The sequence below is a fragment of the Phyllobates terribilis genome, unplaced genomic scaffold (genome assembly GCF_046119375.1).
Source record: "Phyllobates terribilis strain yellow unplaced genomic scaffold, ASM4611937v1 Scaffold_9__5_contigs__length_417890890, whole genome shotgun sequence".
Taxonomy (NCBI): Eukaryota; Metazoa; Chordata; class Amphibia; order Anura; family Dendrobatidae; genus Phyllobates; species Phyllobates terribilis.
The window spans coordinates 101,880,328-101,893,325 of record NW_027362769.1 but is presented as its reverse complement, the minus strand read 5'-3'; the positions used below and the strand labels follow the sequence as shown (position 1 = coordinate 101,893,325).

Genomic DNA, 12,998 nt, shown 5'->3' with positions numbered 1-12,998 from the left:
AAAAGTGTTGAACACACGAAGAAAGAAGAGGTGCAAATCTATCAGTAATTAGAAAGCAATCCTGCCACTTAGTGAAAAATAATATCAGCTGGTTCAAATGATTGCCTATAGAAAAGGTGTCTCATTACCAAGGTGCCACACAAAAAAACATCTCACGATTGGTAAAACCAGTGATCTGTCTCAAGACCTTCGCAACCTTATTGTTGCAAAACATACTGAAGGCATTGGTTAAAGAAGAATTTCTAAACTACTGATGGTTCCCTTGAGCACTGTTGGGGACACAATCTAGAAGTGGAAAGAATATCATTTCAACATAAACCGGCCATGACGAGGTGCTCCCTGCAAGATTTCAGATAGAGGAATGAAAAGAATTATCAGAAGAGCTGTCCAAGAGCTAAGGACCGCCTGTGGAGAGCTACAGAAAAACATAGATTCAGCAGGTACAATTGTTTTGAAGAAAAGTAATGCACTCAACCTCCATGGCCTCCTGTGTGCATGCTCACCAGGAAAGACTCCATTGCTGACCAAAAAGCATTTAAAGTTTGTTCAACAACATTTAGGCAAGCTTGTGAAATACTGGGAGAATATAGTTTCATGAGATGAGACCAAAACTGAACTCTTTGGATACCATAATACACAATGTTTGGAGGCCAAAAGGCACTGCCCATCACCCTAAAAATGCCATACCAACAGTGAAGTTTGGAGGTGGAGACATCATGGTGTGGGGCTGTTTTTCAGCACGGCACTGGCAAACCTGATATAATTGAAGGAAGGATGAATGAACAAATGTCCTGAGACATTCTTGATAAAAATCTGCTGCCATCTACCAGGATGATGAAGATAAAACAAGGGTGGACATTTCAGCAAGACAATGATCCCAAACACACAGCCATGGAAACTCTCAATTGGTTTCAGAGAAAGAAAATAAAGCTTCTAGAATGGCAGAGCCGATCACCTGACCTGAATCCAATAGAAAATCTATGGCAGGAACTAAAGCTCAGAGTTTATAGAAGGAGCTCACGGGATCTTCAGGATGTGAAGAGTATTTATGTAGAAGAATGGGCCAAAATCACACCTGAGCAATGCATGCGACTAGTTTCTCCATACAGGAGGCATCTTGAAACTGTCATCATCAACAAAGGCTTTTGTACCAAGTATAAAATAAATTTCACTAAGCGTGTTCAATACTTTTTTCCTGTGTCATTTCTCATTATTACACATAACTTCATTTATGGACATTTATGGTTTGATTTCTTTGCCTGTGTGGATTGGATGGCTTGTTATCGATCTGGTGAGAATTTCATGACAATAGTATCTTTAGAGATATATTTACTTAGAAAATTGGTGACGTGTTCAATAATTATTTCACTCACTGTATATGGCCACACCTCAGATTATGCTGTGTTTCACTGATTGACAGGAGTCTGAGTATGCATATTCAGGTCACAGACTTCATTGTACTCTGCACTGATCCTGCTGATGCTTTGGAGCGCCAGCCCTTCAGCAGGGGAACACTGTGATATGCTTTCTAATTACGAGCAGCAAACAACAGCACTTCTCAGTTGGAGGAGTCAGCGCTGTAAAGCATGGGCAGGATTCGTGCAGAGGAGGACAGTAAGGCCTGTGATCTGACCATGCGTGCACAAACTCCTGTCAATCATTGAAAAGAAGTTCCTCCCCAAACAGTGACGTCATTTTGTCAGTTACCGGACACTGTCAATCATTGAGGCAGCTCCCTCCTCATCTTGTCAATTACTGGACACTGTCAATCATTGAGAGGCAGCTCTGTCCTCATCTTGTCAATTTCCGGACACTGTCAATCATTGAGAGACAGCTCCATCCTCATCTTGTCAATTACCGGACACTGTCAATCATTGAGAAGCAGCTCCGACCTCATTTTGTCAATTACCAGACACTGTCAATCATTTAGAGGCAGCTCCATCCTCATCTTGTCAATTACCGGACACTGTCAATCATTGAGAGGCAGCTCCATCCTCATTGGTGACGTCTTCTTGTCATTCCATTCAATTACGGAGCCCATATCGGAAATAACAAAGCAATAAGCATTGGCTGCATAACAGCACAAAGTTATGTGACCCACACAGAGATAGAAGCAGCGCAGGTAATGAGTAGATTAGAAAACTGATAGTTGGGAAGTGTTAGGACTTATGAAGGGGGTCAAATAATAGTGGAAAACCCCTTTAAATGAATCGGGGCCATAACTAAAGAGTCAGCCAGGAAATGTAGAAATAAACAAGACTCGTCCGGCACCATCCCTGACTGGCCGCTACCCGCACCACTCCAGGTGATGGCTACACATGGGAAAGACCTGTCAATCAACTAGAGCAGGGGAGCAGTCAGAATAGTTGTTTTTCTCCCTATGGTCCCCGACCGGCTCATCAAAGTATATTTTTTCTAAAGCGCTGGAACATTTCAGCATAAAACATTCTGCGATCGTGCAGACAGGCTCTGATTCATCAGCTCACCAGTGTAGGAGATATCCCATGGTGGGTGCGGTGCGCAGAGGCTCCAGCATGGTTCCTGCGTAATTAGAGACGTAGAGGATGAAGAGGATTCAGCAGCCACAAAAATCAGGTAAGTAAAAACTTCATATTTATTGGAAAAAGGTTAAAACCAGGGTGTAAGAAAAATCATAGTGATATGGAAAAAAAACGAGTCTATTTGTTTCGAGCCAAATTCAAGACTGAGGGCTTTCTGCTAGAAACGCGTAGACTTGGTGTCTTTACCATATCACGATGATTTTCCTTACACCCTGGTTATAACCTTTTTCCAATAAATATAAAATTTTAGCTCACCTGATTTTTGTGCCTGCTGGATCCCCTTCATCCTCTACGTCTGATTCCTGTGGTTTGGGCAGCATGAATCGAATGACACTTTGTCTTAAAACTCAAAGTATACGTTAAAATAAAGGAACTGTTGTTGTACCGAAACCATCCGTACATTTCTATTTTTACAGATCCAGTGCAATTATTAACATAGAGAACTGTATTTGCTCTTTATTATAATTTAAATTCTTGGTGTATAAAATGGAAGTTGTAAGGATGTAAAAAAAATGGACGTACAGAAGTCATACGGGGGAAAACAATGTCTGATTTTTCCTGGAAGAAAAAAGGATGATTTTTTCACATGTTCGTCTGACTCCGATGTTAGTGAAACACTTGAAAATATAAAAAAAAAAACCCTACAAAAAGCAATTTTTGGGGGTTTTAGAAGCCAGGAAAAATTGCTGCTGCAAAAACAAACAGATTAATAGCGAGTAAATTAACCATTACTCAGCTGTTCAATCTTTCGCAAATCCCATAGCCCCTGACAGTACTGAAGAGATGACATTGTGTCCATCGTTCACATGAACCCCTGCAGCCGATCACTTTCCTCAGCGTTGAAAATTTCATGTACAGAATGTAACTGCTGAGGCCAGTGATTGGCTGCAGTGGTCCCGGCAGCCTGGAGACAACTGAAGGCCCCTCCGTTACTGCCATGGTTGTAAATCTATGAAGTGTACTGTACCAGTGATTGCAGGTTCAAGTCCCCTAGGTGGACTAATAAAATATGTAACAAAAAAATTAATAAAAAATCTAAAAGAATAATATATTTGGAATTGCTCGTTGTGTAATTGTCCAAGCATAATAATTAACCTGTACGGTGAACAAAAATATAAAAGATCAATATGGGGGAGGCGGAAATACCATTAAAAGGTGATTCTATAATCACTGCTTAATGGTATCTTCGCCTCCCCCCAAAAATTGAATAAAAAGATTTGAGAGTCGTACGAACCCCATAATGGAAATGACATAATCTGAAGCTTGTACTGCAAAAAAAAAAAACCTCACACAAATCTAGAGATCAAACAATAAAGAAGTTATAGCTCCTGTAGGGTCGAGGAGCAAAAATCAAGAGAGACGAGGGGCCCAGTGTGAATCTGACAGCAAAGAGGCCGCATAAGCCTGGAGCCGGCCCAGCACGTAGTACCGGTGTAAGCCTCATTGTAGAATTACTGTGCATGTGTATATAATAGTAGAGATACAGATTATATACATATAGAACTGCTGTGCATAACTATATATGTGTATGAATATATACAGTGGGACGGGAAAGTATTCAGACCCCTTTAAATTTTTCATTGCAGCCATTTGGTAAATTCTAAAAAGTTCATTATTTTCTCATTAAAGTACACTCTGCACCCCATCTTGACTGAAAAAAAACAGAAATGTAGAAATTTTTGCAAATTTATTAAAAAAGAAAAGCTGAAATATCACATGGTCATAAGTATTCAGACCCTTTGCTCAGTATTGAGTAGAATCACCCTTTTGAGCTAGTACAGCCATGAGTCTTTTTGGGAATGATGCAACAAGTTTTTCACACCTGGATTTGGGGATCCTCTGCCATTCTTCCTTGCAGATCTCTCCAGGTCCATCAGGTTAGATGGTGAATGTTGATGGACAGCCATTTTCAGGTCTCTCCAGAGATGCTCAATTGGGTTTAGGTCAGGGCTCTGGCTGGGCCAGTCAAGAATGGTAACAGAGTTGTTCTGAAGTGACACCTTTGTTATTTTAGCAGGTGTTGAGCAGTGCCTGGTTTTCTCCACACATAACGCTTAGAATTATTACCAAAAAGTTCTATCTTCATCTCATCAGACCAGAGAATCTTATTTCTCATAGTCTGGGAGTCCTTCATGTGTTTTTGAGCAAACTCTATGCGGGCTTTCATATGTCTTACACTGAGGAGAGGCTTCCGTCGGGCCACTTTGCCATAAACGCCCGACTGGTGGAGGGCTGCGGTGATAGTTGACTTTGTGGAACTTTCTCCCATCTCCCTACTGCATCTCTGGAGCTCAGCCACAGTGATCTTGGGGTTCTTCTTTACCTCTCTCACCAAGGCTCTTCTCCCACGATTGCTCAGTTTGTCTGGACGGCCAGGTCTAGGAAGACTTCTGGTGGTCCCAAACTTCTTCCATTTCAGGATTATGGAGGCCACTGTGCTCTTAGGAACCTTGAGTAATGCAGAAATTCTTTTGTAACTTGGCCAGATCTGTGCCTTGCCACAATTCTGTCTCTGAGCTCCTTGGGCAGTTCCTTTGAGCTCATGATTCTCATTTGCTCTGACATGCACGGTGAGCTGTGGGGTCTTATATAGACAGGTGTGTGCATTTCCAAATCAAGTCCTATCAGTTTAATTGAACACAGCTGGACTCCAATGAAGGAGTAGAACCATCTCAAGGAGGATCACAAGGAAATGGACAGCATGTGACTTAAATATGAGTGTCTGAGCCAAGGGTCTGAATACTTATGACCATGTGATATTTCAGTTTTTCTTTTTTAATAAATTTGCAAAAATTTCTAGATTTCTGTTTTTTTCAGTCAAGATGGGGTGCAGAATGTACTTTAATGAGAAAAAAAAATGAACTTTTTAGAATTTACCAAATGGCTGCAATGAAACAAAGAGTGAAAAATTTAAAGGGGTCTGAATACTTTCCACACCCACTGTACGTGTGTAGAATTGCTGTGTGTACAGTGCCTTGAAAAAGTATTCACACCAAGTGAACTTTTCCACATTTTTTCACGTTGCATCCACAAACTTAAATGTATTATATGGATCTTATGTGATATCCCAACACAAAGTAGTAAGTATTTGTGAAGTGTAAAGGAAATGATACATGGTTTTCCAAATATTTTAATATGAAAATTGTGATGTGTATTTGCATTCAGCCCCCTGAGTCAATACTTTGTAAGACCACCTTTTGCTGCAATTACGGCTGCAAGTTTTTTGGGGTCTGTCTTTACCAGCTTTGCACATCTTGAGGCTGAAAGTTTTGCAAATTCTTCTTTGCAGACTATCTCTTGCTCAAGGAGATTGGATGGAGGCATCTGAACATCAATTTTCAAGTCTTGGCACATATTCTCAATAGGATTTCAGTCTGGACTGTGACTGGGCCATTCACACACATGAATATGCTTTGATCTAAACCATTCATTGTAGCTCTGGCAGGATGTTTAGAGTCGTCGTCCTGCTGGAAAGTGAACCCACGTCCCAGTCTCCAGTCTTTTGCAGCTTCTAACATGTTTTTCTCCAGGATTGCCCTGTATTTAGCTCCATCCATCTTTCCATCAACTCTGACCAGCTTCCCCTGCTGAAGAAAAGCATCCCCAAAGCATGATGCAGCCACCATCATGTTTGACGGTGGGGATGGTGTTTTCAAGGTGATACGCACTGTTTTCCACCACATGTAGTGTTTTGCATTTGGCCCAAAAAGTTCAACTTTGATCTCATCTGACAAGCGCACTTACTTCCACATGCTTGCTGTGTCCCATAAATCGCACGTGGAAGAAAGTGCTCTGGTGAGATGAGACCAAAGTAGAACTTTTAAGCTTATGACAAAACGCTGTGTGGTGAAAAACCAACATTGCACATCATCCTAAAAACACCACCCCCACCGTTAAACAAGGTGGTAGTTGCATCATACTTTTGGAATGCTTTTCTTCAGCTGGGACAGGGAAGCTGGTCAGAGTTGATGGAAAGCAGGACGGAGCTAATCCTGGAGGAAAACCCGTTCGATGCTGCAAAAGACTTGGGAGTCTGTTAACCTTCCAGCAGGACAACAACCCTAAACATACTGCCAGAGCTACAAATGGATGGTTTAGATCAAAGCATATTCATGTGTGCGAAAGGCCCCGTCACAGTCCAGACCTAAATCCCATTAAGAATATTTGGTACAACTTGATAATTGACGCTCACAGACGTCTTCCTCCGATCTCACTAAGCGAGTTTGTAAGGAAGAATGGGCAAAAACGTCACCTCTAGATGTGAAAGCTGAAGAGAAAGACCCCAAAAGACTTGCAGCAGTAATTGCAGTGAAAGGAGGTCCTACAAAGTATTGACTCAGGGGGGCATAGAAATACACGTCACAATTTTCAGATTTGTATTTTTTAAATATTTAGAAAATCCCGTATCATTTCCTTTACACTTCACAAATACTGACTATGTAGTGTTTTACATCACATAAAATCCCAATAAAATAGTTACGTTTGTGGGTGTAATGTGAAAAAATGTGGAAAAGTTCATGGGGTAAGAACACTTTGTCAAGGAACTGTACATATATATCTATAGCAACTGTGTGTATGTATGTATGTATATATATATATATATATATATATATATATATATATATACTGTATATACGGTATGTAAATATATGTGTGTAGAATTGCTATATATGTATATATTTTCTGTGTGTTTATATATATATATATATATATATACACAGTATATATATATATGTAGAATTACTATGTATATAAATATATATATATAACTGCTGTGTGTATATATATATATGTGTACAATTGCTGTATATACAGTACATATATACAGTGCCTACAAGTAGTATTCAACCCCCTGCAGATTTAGCTGGTTGACACATGCGGAATTAACTTGGCATTGTGACATTTGTACTGTAGATCAGCCTGGAAGTGGGAAATGCACTGCAGCAAATTTTTTTTTTTTTTTTTTTTTAAACGTAAAAAGTTAATTCAGAGTGTCATTTATTATTCAACCCCTCAAACCACAAGAATTCTGTTTGGTCCCCCTAAAGTATTAAGAAGTAGTTCAGGCACCAAGAATAATGAGCTTCACATGTGTGGATTAAAGATCTCTTTTGCCAGCCTTTTCTGACTATTTAAGACCCTCCCCAAACTTGTGAACAGCACTCAGACATGGTCAACATGGGAAAGACAAAGGAGCATTCCAAGGCCATCAGAGACAAGATCGTGGAGGGTCACAAGGCTGGCAAGGGGTACAAAACCCTTTCCAAGGAGTTGGGCCTACCTGTCTCCACTGTTGGGAGCATCATCCGTAAGTGGAAGGCTTATGGAACTACTGTTAGCCTTCCACGGCCAGGACAGCCTTTGAAAGTGTCCTCCCGTGCAGAGGCCAGGCTTGTCCGAAGAGTCAAGGCTAACCCAAGGACAACAAGGAAGGAGCTCCGGGATGATCTCATGGTAGTGGGGACATTGGTTTCAGTCAATACCATAAGTAACGTACTCCACCGCAATGGTCTCCGTTCCAGACGAGCCCGTAAGGTACCTTTACTTTCAAAGCGTCATGTCAAGGCTCGTCTACAGTTTGCTCATGATCACTTGGAGGACTCTGAGACAGACTGGTTCAAGGTTCTATGGTCTGATGAGACCAAGATCGAGATCTTTGGTGCCAACCACACACGTGACGTTTGGAGACTGGATGGCACTGCATACGACCCCAAGAATACCATCCCTACAGTCAAGCATGGTGGTGGCAGCATCATGCTGTGGGGCTGTTTCTCTGCCAAGGGGTATGGCCATCTGGTCCGCATCCATGGGAAGATGGATAGCACGGCCTACCTGGAGATTTTGGCCAAGAACCTCCGCTCCTCCATCAAGGATCTTAAGATGGGTCGTAATTTCATCTTCCAACAAGACAACGACCCAAAGCACACAGCCAAGAAAACCAAGGCCTTGTTCAAGAGGGAAAAAGTCAAGGTGTTGGAGTGGCCTAGTCAGTCTCCTGACCTTAACCCAATTGAAAACTTGTGGAAGGAGCTCAAGAATAAAGTCCACATGAGACACCCAAAGAACCTAGATAACTTGGAAAAGATCTGCATGGAGGAGTGGGCCAAGATAACTCCACAGACCTGTGCCGGCCTGATCAGGTCTTATAAAAGACGATTATTAGCTGTAATTGCAAACAAGGGTTATTCCACAAAATATTAAACATAGGGGTTGAATAATAATTGACCCACACTTTTATGTTTAAAATTTAATAAAATTCAACTGAGCAGCATAACTTTTTGGTTTGTAAGATTTATGCTTCTGTTCATAAAACCTACTCTCGTTTGCAGTTTGAAGGCTCTAACTTATTTGCATCTTATCAAACCAGCTAAATCTGCAGGGAGTTGAATACTACTTGTAGGCACTGTATGTGTGTAGAATTGCTTTATATACATGTGTGTGTAGAGTTACTGTGCATATATCAAGAATTGCTGTATATACAGTACAGACCAAAAGTTTGGACACACCTTCTCATTTAAAGATTTTTCTGTATTTTCATGACTATGAAAATTGTACATTCACACTGAAGGCATCAAAACTATGAATTAACACATGTGGAATTATATACTTAACAAAAAAGTTTGAAACAACTGAAAATATGTCTTATATTCTAGGTTTTTCAAAGTAGCCACCTTTTGCTTTGATGACTGCTTTGCACACTCTTGGCATTCTCTTGATGAGCTTCAAGAGGTAGTCACCGGAAATGGTCTTCACTTCACAGGTGTGGCCTGTCAGGTTTAATAAGTGGGATTTCTTGCCTTATAAATGGGGTTGGGACCATCAGTTGTGTTGTGCAGAAGTCAGGTGGATACACAGCTGATAGTCCTACTGAATAGACTGTTAGAATTTGTATTATGGCAAGAAAAAAGCAGCTAAGTAAAGAAAAACGAGTGCCCATCATTACTTTAAGAAATGAAGGTCAGTCAGTCCCAAAAATTGGGAAAATTTTGAAAGTGTCCCCAAGTACAGTTGCAAAAAACATCAAGTGCTACAAAGAAACTGGCTCACATGAGGACCGCCCCAGGAAAGGAAGACCAAGAGTCACCTCTGCTTCTGAGGATAAGTTTATCCGAGTCACCAGCCTCAGAAATCGCAGGTTAACAGCAGCTCAGATTAGAGACCAGGTCAATGCCACACAGAGTTCTAGCAGCAGACACATCTCTTCAACAACTGTTAAGAGGAGACTTTGTGCAGCAGGCCTTCATGGTAAAATAGCTGCTAGGAAACCACTGCTAAGGACAGGCAACAAGCAGAAGAGACTTGTTTGGGCTAAAGAACACAAGGAATGGACATTAGACCAGTGGAAATCTGTGCTTTGGTCTGATGAGTCCAAATTTGAGATCTTTGGTTCCACCCACCGTGTCTTTGTGCGATGCAGAAAAGGTGAACGGATGGACTCTACATGCCTGGTTCCCACTGTGAAGCATGGAGGAGGTGTGATGGTGTGGGGGTGCTTTGCTGGTGACACTGTTGGGGATTTATTCAAAATAGAAGGCATACTGAACCAGCATGGCTACCACAGCATCTTGCAGCGGCATGCTATTCCATCCGGTTTGCGTTTAGTTGGACCATCATTTATTTTTCAACAGGACAATGACCCCAAACACACCTCCAGGCTGTGTAAGGGCTATTTGACCTAGAAGGAGAGTGATGGGGTGCTACGCCAGATGACCTGGCCTCCACAGTCACCAGACCTGAACCCAATCGAGATGGTTTGGGGTGAGCTGGACCGCAGAGTGAAGGCAAAAGGGCCAACAAGTGCTAAGCATCTCTGGGAACTCCTTCAAGATTGTTGGAAGACCATTTCCGGTGACTGCCTCTTGAAGCTCATCAAGAGAAAGCCAAGAGTGTGCAAAGCAGTCATCAAAGCAAAAGGTGGCTACTTTGAAGAACCTAGAATATAAGACATATTTTCAGTTGTTTCACACGTTTTTGTTAAGTATATAATTCCACATGTGTTAATTCATAGTTTTGATGCCTTCAGTGTAAATGTACAATTTTCATAGTCATGAAAATACAGAAAAATCTTTAAATAAGGTGTGTCCAAACTTTTGGTCTGTACTGTATATGTGTAGAATTGCTGTATATACTGTATACATATATATGTACAATTGCTGTATACAGCTGTGCACACACTGCAGTAACCTGCCCCCCCCCCCCCCCCCAGCTATAGGAGGCATGCTGAGACCTGCAGTCCCCCATCACGCCCCTTTCCCCTCGCACCTTGTGGCTTCGTCAGAGCTCCTTTTAGGCGCGGCAGGAAACCTCTCCGGGGACATGATGGCGGAGTTGGGGGGAGAGTGGGAACTGCTCTCCGAGGATTAGAGCCGCGCAGAAAAGGCTCCCTAGTCTGCACCGGCAGGCTGATACTGCGGCACTTCCTCTCGCAAGGAGGGTCTTAGATAGCGGAAGGGGAAGGACTAAGGACACACATTCTCTACCTAACCCGCGGGCGGAGGGATACCCGGGACAAAGGCTAACTGGTACCATGGTGATGGGAAGAGGCGGGATTAATGCGGCAGGGAAGAGCTGGTCCTCTGGTTTGAGGGCGTGATCTGATAGGGTAAACCGGTTGGGTGTGGCCTATATGGTAATGAGCGGGTGATTGTTCTAGTGGTCAAAATGTTGAGCCAAGAGGCGTGGCGTGATGACGTCTGGTGGGTGTGGTTCCTGTATGGTAAAGAGGGATGGTTCCTTATCAGGAGTGGGCGTGGTGGCTGCGGTCAGTCTAGTGATGGGACCTGTCATGGCTGCGGTCAGTCTAGTGATGGGACCTGTCATGGCTGCGGTCAGTCTAGTGATGGGACCTGTCATGGCTGCTGTCAGCCAAGTGATGGGACCTGTCGTGGCTGCGGTCAGTCTAGTGATGGGACCTGTCGTGGCTGCGATCAGTCTAGTGATGGGACCTGTCGTGGCTGCGGTCAGTCTAGTGATGGGACCTGTCGTGGCTGCGGTCAGTCTAGTGATGGGACCTGTCGTGGCTGCGATCAGTCTAGTGATAGGACCTGTCGTGGCTGCTGTCAGTCTAGTGATGGGACCTGTCGTGGCTGCGGTCAGTCTAGTGATGGGACCTGTCGTGGCTGCAGTCAGTCTAGTGATGGGACCTGTCGTGGCTGCGGTCAGTCTAGTGATGGGACCTGTCGTGGCTGCGGTCAGTCTAGTGATGGGACCTGTCATGGCTGCGGTCAGTCTAGTGATGGGACCTGTCATGGCTGCGATCAGTCTAGTGATGGGACCTGTCGTGGCTGCGGTCAATCTAGTGATGGGACCTGTCGTGGCTGCGGTCAGTCTAGTGATGGGACCTGTCGTGGCTGCTGTCAGTCTAGTGATGGGACCTGTCGTGGCTGCGGTCAAGCTAGTGATGGGACCTGTCGTGGCTGCGGTCAGGCTAGTGATGGGACATGTCGTGGCTACTGTCAGTCTAGTGATGGGACCTGTCGTGGCTGCGGTCAGGCTAGTGATAGGACCTGTCGTGGCTGCGGTCAGTCTAGTGATGGGACCTGTCATGGCTGCGGTCAGTCTAGTGATGGGACATGTCGTGGCTGCGGTCAGGCTAGTGATGGGACCTGTCGTGGCTGCAGTCAGTCTAGTGATGGGACCTGTCATGGCTGCTGTCAGTCTAGTGATGAGACCTGTCGTGGCTGCCGCCATGGAGCTCTGTAAGGGGGACCTGTCTCCTATCTGATGGAGATACAGTAACACATCACTATGGACTTATTTTAAAGGGGTTTCCATTGTTAGAAAAGGGGACACCAAATTCTTCCTGCACTATAAAACAACACAGCTAGTTCTCACCCTCCCCCGCTCTGGCCTCTGTAGATTGGCTGCAGCGATGACGTCACATAGACAGCTCATATCACTGCTGCAGCCAATCACTGACCCCAGCAGCTCTCCAATACCAGTAAAGCTTTCCTGTGCGGACACGCTGCACCGACACGCCTGGACACTGACACACCTGGACACTGACACGCTGCCCATTGTGTGAATAGCTCACTAGTATTGATATGTTGGAACAGATGACGCATATGCAGGTGCCACATTGGATCCCATTGCTGTGCCGCAGACTCGGAGATCACTGTCATCACCAAACAGGAAGACGTGAAAGCAGAACTGAGTATTCTAATGGAAGCTATTAAAGGGGTTGTCTAGGATTATAGCATTGATGGCCTGATGACAATAGGTCATCAACGTCTGATCGGCGAGGGTTTAACACCTGGCACCCCTGCTGATCAGCTGTTCAACTTCTCTGCGTCTTGAACTGCTTAGGTACGGAGCTCCGTCGACTGTATTGCGGTCACGGCTAGGTACTGAACGTCCATCACCTTGAACCACCATCACTACATGAATACAGGATCTTCAGTAAAGGAATACAACACCAAAACAGCTTCAATACAGGAA

General features: G+C 43.6%; 1 protein-coding gene across 1 annotated transcript in view; it reads right to left on the bottom strand.

The window, feature by feature from the left end:
• Nucleotides 1-11,090, bottom strand: part of PRKRA (protein activator of interferon induced protein kinase EIF2AK2) — a 47,515-nt gene extending 36,425 nt beyond the window's left edge. The window contains exon 1 of the mRNA XM_073646867.1: nt 10,824-11,090. Coding sequence (XP_073502968.1) covers nt 10,824-10,879 — 56 coding nt within the window. The 5' untranslated portion in view covers nt 10,880-11,090. The remainder of the gene's footprint in view (nt 1-10,823) is intronic.
• Nucleotides 11,091-12,998: the final 1,908 nt, after the last annotated feature.